The sequence below is a fragment of the Arachis hypogaea genome, chromosome 2 (assembly GCF_003086295.3).
Source record: "Arachis hypogaea cultivar Tifrunner chromosome 2, arahy.Tifrunner.gnm2.J5K5, whole genome shotgun sequence".
In the NCBI taxonomy this organism is placed as follows: Eukaryota; Viridiplantae; Streptophyta; class Magnoliopsida; order Fabales; family Fabaceae; genus Arachis; species Arachis hypogaea.
In genome coordinates this window covers 4,163,457-4,176,842 of record NC_092037.1, presented here as the reverse complement: position 1 = coordinate 4,176,842, position 13,386 = coordinate 4,163,457, and the positions used below count along the sequence as shown (strand labels likewise).

The 13,386-nt window shown below is 28.1% G+C and overlaps 1 protein-coding gene across 1 annotated transcript; it reads left to right on the top strand.

Moving 5' to 3' along the window:
* The first annotated feature begins 6,523 nt into the window (after positions 1 to 6,523).
* LOC112720708 (putative disease resistance protein RGA3) lies at positions 6,524 to 12,887 on the top strand. Its single transcript, XM_072213504.1, has 3 exons — positions 6,524 to 6,710; positions 6,916 to 6,927; positions 10,465 to 12,887. Exon 3 carries the CDS (start codon positions 10,486 to 10,488, stop codon positions 12,580 to 12,582), a length of 2,097 nt encoding a protein of 698 aa, XP_072069605.1. The 5' UTR covers positions 6,524 to 6,710; positions 6,916 to 6,927; positions 10,465 to 10,485; the 3' UTR covers positions 12,583 to 12,887.
* Positions 12,888 to 13,386: the final 499 nt, after the last annotated feature.

Sequence of the window (13,386 nt, the reverse complement as noted above, 5' to 3'; positions counted from 1 at the left end):
ACTTGACTGTTTCTTATTTGGTGTTTGTTTGGGATTTTTTTTAATTTAAATTTTTAAATTTTTTATTTTTTTACTAATCTATATATTTTTTTATTGTGAGTGTAAATTTAGATTATTTCATGGTCGGTCATCTAGAGGAGAAATACAAAGCAATAACATTATTCCAAATTATTAATGATGATGAAGAGTTGAAAAGTGACAAAGTTAATAAGATGAAGACTCATTTATATCTAGTGTGATTTATTTTATTGCTATATTGTAGTGTTGTAATTTCTTGATATTGTGTTAAATTTATTTAGTGATTAAACATTAGTTTTTTAATTTATTGTTATTTGATATTTATGAATCTTATGTTTATATTTTCATTTGATAGTTACTACACATTTAAGTCTTTTTTATAACTAAATTAGTTTTATCTTTGGAGCGTGAAAACACGCTCCAACTACATAAACGTTTTTGCGTTTTTCTCCTGCTCCTCCTCATTCTTCTTCTACTTCTTCGTGTTTCTCTTTTTCCTTCTTTGCATTCCTCTTTCTTCTTCGTGTTTCCCCTCCTTCTTCTTTATGTTCCTTCTTCTTGGTTTTATTCCTCTTAAGAGAGTAATCAAAAAGAATTTTGAAAAAATGAAGAAAAAAAAAGATGAAAAAGAAGAAGAAGACAAAGCGGAAGATGAGCAAGAGAATTTCAAGTGAAATGAAATCAAATGAACTTAAATTAAACTAAGAAATGAACTGAAATTTCTTAAGGAATAAAAAATTTGGTCAATACTTAACGGCAGCATCAAGTGAACCTCAGTTAATTCATTAATAAATCGAAATTAGTTCAGATTTGAACAAAAATTAACTAAACAAGCACACATAATCAAATTCAGCAAATTCAAGCGAAGCGAAACCAAACGAACCTAAATTAAACTAAAAAATGAACCGAAATTTCTTAAGGAATAAAAAATTTGGTCAATACTTAACAGCAGCATCAAGTGAACCTCAGTGAATTCACAAATGAACCGAAATCAGTTTAGATTTGAACAAAAACTAACTAAACAACCACACATGAACAAGTTCAACAAGTTCAAGCGAAATGAAACCCAATGAATCTAAATCAAACTAAGAAATAAACTGAAATTTCTTAAGAAATAAAAAATTTGGTCAATACTTAACAGCAGTATCAAGTAAACCTCAGTTAATTCACAAATGAATCGAAATTAGTTCAGATTTGAATAAAGACTACATAAACAACCACACATGAACAAGTTCAACAATTCAAGCGAGAAAAAATCAAAGGAACCTAAATTATATTAAGAAATGAACCGAAATTTCTTAAGAAATAAAAAATTTAGTCAATACTTAACAGCAGCATCAAGTAAACCTCAGTTAATTCACAAATAAATCGAAATTAGTTCAGATTTGAACAATAAAAGAGAAAATTTTTCATCTCAAATAATTAAGGTTATTATATTTTTCATCTCTCAAACTCGCTAACACTCAAAACAACAAAAGAGAAAATTCTTCAAAACAAATACTAAACATTCTTTTGTTCATATTTGACCATGATCCTTTTTAACTTTTTTTAGTTGTATCCCATATACATTGCAAATTTTACTTCCTTCAATTTTTGACCAAGATTTGACTAAACTTTTGTATATAATGGTGGTGAATGATTTTTTGTAAGTTGATTTAATTATCTAACATTGTCTCCTTTAAATCAATTTTGTAGAATTTATCATTCCAAATATCTTCTTCAATTTGTAAACTAAATCGGTCTTCAATGGTTTTGTAAATATATCTGTAATTTGTTCTTTAGTTGGACAATACTTGATCACAACTTCTTGCTTATTTACCAACTATGTGATTTTGTGAAATCGAATATCAATATACTTCGATCTTTCATGGAATACTGAATTTTTGCAAAGTGCAATAGCTTACTTGTTCTCGCAAAATATTATTGTTGGAGTACTTTGTTTCTCATTCAATTCCTCAAGAATTCTTCTGAGCCAAACTGCTTGCGTTGCACAACTTGCTTCTGCTATATATTCTACTTCTACTGCAGAGAGTGCTAGTGCTACTACTACTTGTTTCTTTGATGACCATAAAATTGCACCAGAACCAAGATGAAATGTAAATCTCGAAGTACTTTTTCTTATTTCTATATCTTCAGCCCAATCATAATCAGTGTATCTGACAAGATTCACTTCATTAGTATTTTCATAAAAAATACCATCACTTAAAGTACCTTTGATATATCGAAAAATCCATTTTGTCGCTTGCAAATGGTTAGTACAAAGGATCTTCCATAAATCTGCTAAGCAAACTAACTCCAAACACAATATCTGATCTGGTTGCAGTTAAGTACCTCAGACTTCCAATCAAACTTTTGTAATATGTAGAATTTACTGTCCTTTCTTTATCTTCTCTTAGTAATTTGAACTTCTCTTCGGCTGGAGTAGAAACTAATTTTGAGTGCTCCATTTGAAATTTCTTCAAAATATTATTTGCATATTTTTTCTCAAAAATAAAAATTTTATCATCTTTTTGAACTACTTCAATGCCAAGAAAGTAAGACATCAAGCCCATATCCGTCATTTTAAACATTAGTTTTGTAGTGTTGTAATTTCTTGATATTGTGTTAAATTTATTTAGTGATTAAACATTAGTTTTTTAATTTATTGTTATTTGATATTTATGAATCTTATGTTTATATTTCAATTTGAGAGTTACTATACATCTAAATCTTTTTGACAACTAAATCCAACTAAGTTGGCTCAAACCCAACAAAAATTAGTGTCATTAGTGGAGCGTGAAAACACGCTCCAACTACGTAAACGTTTCCGCATTTCTCTCCTCCTCCTCCTTCTTCTTCTTTTACTTCTTCGCGTTTCTCTTCTTCCTTCTTCGCATTCCTCTTCCTTCTTCTTCGTGTTTTCCCTCCTTCTTATTCGCGTTCCTTCTTCTTGATTTTATTCCTCTTAAAAGAGTAATAAAAAAGAATTTTGAAAAAATAAAATAAGAAGGAGAAAATTAAGAAAAAAAGATAAAAAAGAAGAAGACAAAGCGGAAGATGAGCAAAAGAAATTCAAGTGAATCTCAGTTAATTCACAAATGAACCGAAATTAGTTCAGATTTGAACAAAAATAAACTAAACAACCACACACGAACAAGTTCTACAAGTTTAAGCGAAACGAAACCCAATAAACCTAAATTAAACTAAAAAATGAACCAAAATTTCTTAAGAAATAAAAAATTTGGTCAATACTTAACAACAGCATCAAGTGAACCTCAGTTAATTCACAAATGAATCGAAATTAGTTCAGATTTGAACAAGCAGTAAAAAAAAACTCAATCATCATAAAAAACACATCGAATTTATTTCTGGATCCAGATGAATCTCAAATAAACTAAGAAATGAATCGAAATTATTTAATAATGGCACCAGAGAAGATGAGAACCAATAAAGATGTTAACAACATAAATGTTGTTGTTGGTGGTGATGACGATAACGAAAGAGAAAAACAACGAAAAAGGAAAAGAAGAAGAAGAAGAAGAAGAAGAAGAAGACACAATAGCAGGAAAGAAAAAGAAGAAGAAGCAACGGTAGTAAACGTGCGCGTGTGAATTTAAAATATTTGGTTGGACTTGATTAGGATTATGACTTGAATGTAGAGATTTATTCTTTCAATTTATGTATGGATGTGATGATTTTATTGTAAATTTTAAAATGTAATTTGATGGTTATAAGGGCAGCTGCAGGAACATACCTGCAAAGACGGGTTAAGATTTAGTATTTTACTATTCGCGGGTAAAAGTGAGGCGAGTAGTAACTAGATTAAAGACGGGCGGGGCAGGGTGAAAATTCGCCCCCTTTGGAAAAGTTTAAGAGATAGGATATTAGTTGTTTTAATATAAAAACTCTGTTGTAATCTTAACTAGTCGGCCTAAACTCTGCAAGCAGTGACTAGTTTTCTTTTGATTATTGTGTATATATATATATACACAATATATATATATATATATATATATATATATATATATATATATATATATGACTTGTTTATCTTATATCTATTACCTTATATATCTTGGAGCTTTTGCAAAGTTTTACATACTTTGTTTTATTCATGCTTGCGCGCTTTAGTTATCGTGTGTGAATATTTCGCACTTTGTATCTCTATTTTATACGTCTTTGATCTTCTATTCCTTTCATCGGGTTTCTAATTTTATTATTTCTTGATTATATACTGTTTTATCGTCCTTAGTTTATGGCTATGATAAAACTTAGGGTGATAGGGTGCGTGTTACACAAGATCAATCGAATCAAGATAGATTTCGACATCTAGTATCCATGATAAGCAGTTGTTTTCAGATATATCAAGAGCATTAAATTTAATATGAGAGACTTTTGACATAATAAAAATTTAGTACCCGAATCTTTCTAAATTTTGATCAAAATTTCGTGCTGATAACGGGTTGTAAGATAAATAAATAAGGAAGAGAAAATAAATATAAAATAAAAAAGTATAAATAGAAGACTTTAATATTAATATTTACCAATACTATTATCTCACTGTAATAGAAGTGATTCATATATTTACTAATTTATATATGTTACTGTTTATACCATAGAGAGACAGAGAAGAGGGAGAATTTATATATTATTGTAGTGAGTCCGTTGCCAAAGACGTTGTCTTTTATTTATACATGCAACAAATTCAAATATTCAAATTTCATCGGGCATCCATTCTTATCGTAGCATAAACGAATTACTATGTTAAATGATAAATCACCAATAAAATACATAAAATATCAATATACATAAGGTTAATTTATATAGAATAATCTTTCAAACCAGAATACTTTCTTTCAGTCATTTTTTAGTATTTTTTATTATAATTTTTTACTACTTATAACTTTAATAAAAGTTTTATAATTAGTTTTTTATTTAATTTAGTCTTTTTAATATAATCAATAATTTATATTATAAAAAATAACAATAATAAATATAATATGCAAAAATCAATAATAAAATTGTATAAAATAAAACAAATAAATAAATTCAAATTGCATAAAAAAAATAACATGCATAAAAAATAGTAAATGATAAAAATAATCAAATAACAGTTACAGAAAATTTTATAAAAAAACATCAAAATATACATGAGAAGCTAAAAAAACACCGTAATAATAAGAAGAAAAAAAAGCAAAGTTATCTTATAAAAAATGGGATCCAATGGGACCAAAAAAAAAATTGGGGATATATGTTGGATATGATTCTCCCTTTATAGTAAGGTATCTTGTGATACAAATTGGGGATGTATTTAAAGTCCGATTTGCAGATTGTCATTTTGATGAATCAAAATTTCCAACATTAGGGGAAGAGAATAAGCTTCCTGAAAAGGAACTTAATTATAATGCATCATCCTTGATGCATTTGGATCCTCGATCAAGGCAATGTGAATTAGAAGTTCAAAAGATTATACATCTGCAAAGAATAGCAAATGAATTGCCTGATGCATTTTCCGATACAAAGAGGATAACCAAATCTTATATACCAGCAAAAAATGCCCCAATTCGAATTGATGTCCCAGTCGAACAAATACCCATTGAAACAAGTTCACGCTAGAAGCGTGGCAGGCCTGTCGGTTCCAAAGACAAAAATTCTCGAAAAAGAAAAGAGGTAAATACTATTCCTCTTGAAAAAGACATAGTAAAGACACATGCAGTTGTCCAAAATTCTGATATAGTTTTAACGCCAGAAGACGTTCAGGTACCTGAAAATTGTGAAAATGACGAGATTTCGATAAATTATGTCTTTACAGGAGAAAAATAGGACCGAAATAAGACAACTGTCAATGAAATATTTGCATATAATGTGGCATTTCCCATTTAACTACTTCACCTATTTTCATAAATTTACCTAGCAATTCTCCTCTTCTCCTTATTAGGATCATGAATCTCATTATATTGGAGTCTAACTGTTATCTGTTACAACCAAACCCACAAACAACCATAAACCTAAATAAGTGAACAAATCTAGCGGCCACTCAACGACATAGAGAATAAACCTGTCGTGCCGTCATGTGTTCGCTATCGCCGCCCACCCGTCGCGACATCACGAACTCGCCATTAGAGTAGATTAATAAAAACGATTAATAACTACATTAGAGTTGATCCATTTAACACTAAAATAAAAAAAACGAACAATACATGGCATGTTACTTTTTTATTAATCAAATAATTGTAATTCAAATTAATTTTAACAAAACAACTTAAAATTATAATTTTAATTTTATCGCATACATGACACGAATTATTACGCTTGTTTTCAAGTTATTTTTAGACTAAAAGAAAATATCAGTAATTTCTCCAACATGTGAGTGATCATTTAGAATGAGAGCATTAATTGTCTATCCTGAGGTAGGTGGGTCCTTCTTTAATGCTCTTGTTTTTTGAAAGAGGATCAGTGCATGAAGGCATGATTAGGAATAGTAAGTCAATTAAGTATGTGAATGTGACCCCCATTACACACCTTATCTTCAATTTCTATAGCTTCATACATATAACTCACCTCTCATGATCTCTCTGTCGAAAAAAAAAAAAAAAACTCTTCTTTGTCTCTCCATTGCTCACTTCTTCAATAATATTCACTAATTAAATTTTCTTGCACGTAGTACAAGAGTATCCAAGCAAGCAATAACCAAAAATTTCACTACTTGAAGGGTTTGTTTTCTTATTTCTTTTTTTTTTTAATTTATATTTATTTATTATTATTTTTTTAAGTTTACTAAACTCAATATGTAGTTTCCAAATGCAACAAGTTTTTAATAAAGTTTTTATTTTTTAACATTTTTTTGTGGGAATTTCTTCGGTGCAAAATATATGATGAGCTGTTCTTTGATGTTCTTTGGCTTTATTCACACTTCAGCAACGTCAGGAGGTATGATGTATTGATTAGTTTTTAAAATAAGAATTTAGATTTGAGTTTTCAATTTTAGTTTCTAATTTTCAGTCTTAGTTCAAGTGTAAGGATTTATATCTCATCTTCGCGTGCTTCTTTTGTTATGTTTCAATTTCCACCGTTTATTTAATTGTTTTAAAAGTAATGAAAATTAAGTACTAATAAATAAATTAATATCAATAATGGTAGATTAAAGCATGAAGAAAAAAAATACAATATCATAAATCTTCAAATGGGCAATTTAACCGCTTAAGTTGTTAAGAAGTTCAAAAAAATGCTAATTTCTGTGTTTTTCAAATCATTGTTTAGAATCGAAATTGGTTTGGTTAATCCGCGACGTTTTCAAAAGCGTCGGTATGTTATTTTGCAACAATTTAAAACCGTCACAAATTCATAAAAAAATCGTCGTTATTCGACGTGTTTTTTTAAGTATAAAATCAATTTGGTGAGGATAAAAATTAATCGATAATAAACTAATAAAAAATCGAAAAAAGCAGTCAAACAATTGATTAATCAGTCGAATTAATTTGAGTTTTAGCGATTAATTATTTTAAAATAAAAAATATAAAAAATTATTTTATATAAAAATTATATATTTTATTATATTTAATTTAATGTAGTTTGAGTCTGATTGGATTTTTAAATTTTTAACTTTGTTGATTCGATTATTGGTTTGGCCTTCAAAACTTTTGTTTCAAACTGTCCCTTTTCATAAATATTTTATCAATTATATTAAATATACATTAAAATTTGATACTAAGATAGAATATACATCGGAATATAAAATATATATTAAAAATTAATTAAATTATATATATTTATACATAAATACATAATGATTATTTTTAATAGTTAATTTTAATGTATAAAAATATTTTTAATATTTTATATATTGACAAAATAAAGACTAATTTTGGACAAAATATTAATAAAATCTCTTTCTTGTATTATTTGACAAGTTCATCAGGATACTGGATTGCACATTTTAAATAGGGTAAATTACACATAAACTAAAGTTTGGGGGATAAATTATTATCATTTTAATTGCTTCCAAGTTTATATGAACATTTGAATTTGTTGATGAAATTTGGACTGAGATTTGTTTTAATATCTTTGCCCTTTGGTCGAAAGTTAAATTATTGCAAGCAATCAGATAATTTCAGTTATGCTATGAATTTTGAGACTGCTTTTGAAAAGGGATTTTCATGTTTTCTTTTATACTTAAAAAGTATTTTAAATTAAAGAGAAAAAGACAAATAAGTCCTTAATCTTTTGATCTACAGATATTTAAGTCCTTAAAAATTTGAAAATACATTTAGGTCATTGACTTTTTTAAAATTTAGACATATCAATCCTTCAAGTTCACTTTGGTGTGTCAAACCTAATGAAAAAATCAAACGTAACTCCCATTATACTGATCTGATTGATACGGATGTATATATGAGAGAGTTTTTAAAACAGAACAAATTAGACTTAGGGATCAATGTGTCCAAATTTTAAAGAGATTAGAGACTTAAATATATTTTTAAATTCTCAGAAATTTAGATGTCTACCGACCAAAAAGTTAGAGATCGATTTATCTTTTTCTCTAAATTAAAACTTTGTCTGTATGTTTTAAGATAATGGCACAAGAGAAAGCTGAAAATTATGCTAAGTACGAGTAAATTTTTAAAATAGACTTGAGAATGATATTATGTACTTAACTTGTCCTTGAAACTTTAGTTACACCAATTCTGTATTTAAGATTGACAAAACACCACCACCTTAGTTTCTGATATTTTTTTCAATAATAATGTATTGACATGTTTTGATGAAATAAATTTTTAGGGACATGTTACTTTATAGTTTAATTATGTATATCATTATGATGATAGATTGATTAATGACATGTGATATAATGATGGATTGGTTAATGATACGTGGTATGATGCCATAGATAGTTATATCATATGTAATAATATTATTCATGTACTGATATCTGTTATCATCATTATAGATGTATTAAATTGGTATTTAATTTTGTACTAAATGACTCGTTTTAATTTTTAAAATTGAATGTCGTACACTAAATTAGTTCTTTTATCATTTTTTCTCATTTTTTTATAAATTCAAAATTCTTAATATATTTAAATATACTAATTTTTATTTTTATTTTTTATAAGTTATTTAACTACAAGTATTTTTATAAAAGATAAATATTAGAGAGCCATCAGAATATTATTTTTAGTTATCACTTTTAGCTGTCAACCTCTTTTAGTCTAGTAATACAATAACATATATTTTAATCCATACTTTTAAACATTAATGGCTAACTATATATTGACTAAAATAATAAATTCTAATGATTCTCTAAAAAAAATTTTAATTTTAAAATTTAGTTTTAATCATACAATTTTTTTATAATAATTTAATATCAATAAATTTTGTAATATAAAATTATGTTATTAATAAAAGAGCTATATTGATTAATTGATTATAAAATATATTTTTTATTTTAGTCCAGAAAATGTATAGGAACTGAAAAAATAAAAAATATGTATTTTAATTTTTAATTTCTTATGAGAAACACATATATTTTTAGACGAAAATAAAAAATGTGTATTAATCAATCATATAATTCTTTTACTAAAATAATATTATTATATATCACAAAATTTATGTGTATTAAATTATTATAGAAAAAATTTTGGATAATTAAAACTAAAATCTTAAAAATATTTTATAAAAATACTTGTATTTAAAAAAATGTGAAAATATGATTGAAATTAGTGCATTCAAAGATATTGAGAACTTTAAATTTACAAAAAAAATGAGAAAAAACTCGTGAAAGACTAATTTGACGTGCGACATTTAATTTTAGAGATTAAAATAAGTCATTTGGTGCAAAATCAAAGACCAATTTAATGTATCTATAATGATAACATAACAAATGACACATGAACAAATATAATTGTGACACGTGACATAAGCTGATACGTGGATAAATAATATTGTGACACGTAGTATTACTGTCTATGTTAAGATACTATGTGTCATGAACCTACCAGTTATCATATTATTAAATATAGCCGGATTATCATATGATATGTGTAATTAACCATGTGCTAACTGACAAATAATCTTACGATAAATGACAAGTATGGTAATTAATATACTGGTAATGCTGGATGATTGAAAAGTGTATTAAAAGAGGGTGTGATAAATAGTAATTTGATTTGAGTCCTGTTTTCTCCAATTTAATCCAATGACACAAGTTAAAATATTTTATTTTTTCTTTTGGAAGCAAATTTTCATATTTGTCATTGCATTTCAAGTTTGCCATTTACCATACGCTCCTTTAATATACTTTTCAATCAACCAGCATTAACAATACATTGATTACCATATGTATAACTTGTTACAAGATTATTTATCAGTTAATACATGGTCATTCTTAGCCAGCCAAAGCAATATCATCAGAAAATTCACCATATATATATATTCTTGGCGTCTAACGTTACTTTTTATTGCCATAAGGTTCCACTCATTGATTCTTCAATGGCTGAAGTTGTTTCTAGTGTGGCATCAACACTCTTGGCCAATTTAGCAACAAAATCGTTCCAAGAGATTATTCTGGCATATGGTCTTAAAGATGAAATAAAAAAGTTTGAAAGTTCTTTGAGAACCATTGATGCATATCTCATAGATGCTGAGAACAAGCAAGCAAAAAACCACAGTATAGATGAGTGGTTGAAGCAACTCAGAGAAGCATTTGATGATGCTGGTGACATACTAGACGAAATAGAGTATGAAGCAAAACGTAATGAAGTGGTCAAAATATATGGAAGCATTAGCATAAAGGTCCGTCGATTCTTCTCATACACAAGTAATCTACTCGCATTTCGCATCAAGATGGCCCACAAAATCAAAGATATGAAACAGAAAATGGATGAAAAAATAAAAGAAGGGAGAAACTTGGGTATAATTGAACAACATGTCAACACTCCAGCTCTGGAGCATAATTTACCATGGCGAGAAACTGCTTCTTCATTGTCTTTCCGTGTGTGTGGTAGACTTGAAGAGAAAGAAGAGATTATAAATTCATTGATGACACAAAAATTAGAAGCTAACAGTATTGATGTGATCTCAATTGTTGGGATTGGAGGTTTGGGAAAGACTACACTTGCACAAATGGTTTACAATGATACCCAAGTGAAGGCGAATTTCGATACTTTAATGTGGGTTTGTGTTTCTGACGATTTTGATGTGAAGAAGCTAATACAAAAAATTATTCATGCGGCCTCAAAGAGAGAGAATGTGGTGGATGCAAATTCTAGTTTGGAATATATGATATCTCTTCTCAATCAAAATTTACATGGTAAGAAATTCTTACTTGTGTTAGACGATGTTTGGAATGAAAACCACAACAAATGGGATGAATTGAGAACTCATTTGTTAGAAGCAGCTGGTGACAAAAACAGCAAAATTATAGTGACCACTCGTAGCCAAAAAGTTGTTGACATTGTGGGAAGTAATCTTGTAATGAAATTAGAAGGACTTCCTGAGAATGAATGTTGGCGGGTGTTTGTAAAATGTGCATTCCAAGAAGAGAAGGAAGAAGAGAAGTACCCAAGGCTAAAGCAAATTGGGGAGCAAATTGTTAAAAAATGCAAAGGAGTACCCTTGGCTATAACAACTTTGGGTTGCTTGCTTAGATCAAAATTCCATGATGAAAATGAGTGGAGAAAAATAAGGGATAATGAGGTGTGGAATCTCAATCAAGAAGAAACTGACATTTTTCCATCACTCAAATTGAGTTACAATCACTTGCCACCACAAGTAAAGCAATGTTTTTCATACTGCTCTTGTTTTTCAAAGGATTACGACTTTCATGTTATTGAGTTGATTATGTTCTGGATGGCTCATGGACTCCTCCAACCTACACGCGAAGACGAAGATGCAGAAGATATTGGGGAGTTATATATTAAAAAGCTTGTTTCAACATCTTTACTTCAAATTCATGATGGAGATGATCTTTTCCGCCTCTTTGATTTCCAAAATTTAATGGCATTTAAAAGACTCAAAATGCATGATCTTGTACATGATGTTGCACAATTAACAATGAAAGAGTCGAGTAAGACAAGAACCATTGTGCAAGAGGGACAACAAGAAGCATCAATAGAATGGGCCTCTAACAAGTTCAACTATCTGAGGGTGTTGCACCTGAGAAAAGATATGGAGTTGATGAGCTCGTTGCCTGATGATTGCTTTGTCAAAATGAAGAAGCACTTGAGATATCTCTATCTTGAAAATTGTCCTAGTTTCAAAAAGCTAACTGATTCCATTTGTAAAATGCAAAATTTGCAGAGTTTGTACCTTGATGAGTTTCCTAAAAACATGAAAAATCTCATCTATCTTCAATATTTATTTTTGATGGGAATCAAAATTACAAGTTTGTCCTCAATGAATATAGGGCGCTTTCAACAACTCAAATTCTTGTATCTTCAATGTCCAAAGTTAGTGTCCGTACCAAGTGTTGTTGGTCGCATGACTACTTTAAAGAAGCTGGGATTTCTTTGGTGCGAAGAGCTGATAAATTTTGAGGATGAAGAGGAAGAAGGAATGCAACATGTGGTAGTAAATAATTTAAGGTGAATACTATCCAACCCCCTCTAAAATAACATGTAATTTATTATTTTTAAAATATCAAAGCTCCACTCCCGTTAATTGAAGCACATTCCACTCCTCCATTTTTTGTTCATCACTTCATCACCTAGATTCGGTCCTTCCAAGCACCGTTGCGTTCGTGACAAGAAGCACCAACGTCATCGCCATCTACTGCTTTCCCACACAACCTTTATTTCTTTAGTGCATCATCCCTTAGTCACGTCGTTGAATTCCGTCGCCCATAACTTGTCCTTCCCAGTGTAGCCAGCGCTTCTTTTTGCCATGTATCACTGCTTATCCACATAATTAATGGTTAGTTTTAGTTATTAAATTTTTTATTAAAAAAATATATCTTTATTTAATTACGTGACGAAACATATATTTATATGTAAAATATAATATAATAAAATAAATCTATTCAAAGTATTTAAAAATATAATTAAAATTATGAACATACAAATATAATAATAAAATTTGTACTCCAAACAAATAAACATATTTTTTTATTATACATATATTATTTAAAAAAATAAATATATTATTAAAATTAATAACAGAAATTTAAAATAATAAAATTTAACTTTTTTACCGTATTTTTTATAGTATTTTTATTTTTTTAATTTTTAATTTATTAGTACTTTATTATTTAATTAAAAATTAAACAAATTATTTTTATGAAAAATTATTTTTTGTATTATATTAGAGAAGAGACCAATATAGCAGTTTAAAAAATAAATTGTATAAATATTTAAGAGATAAATATAAAATACATACCTAAAATAAATAAAACAA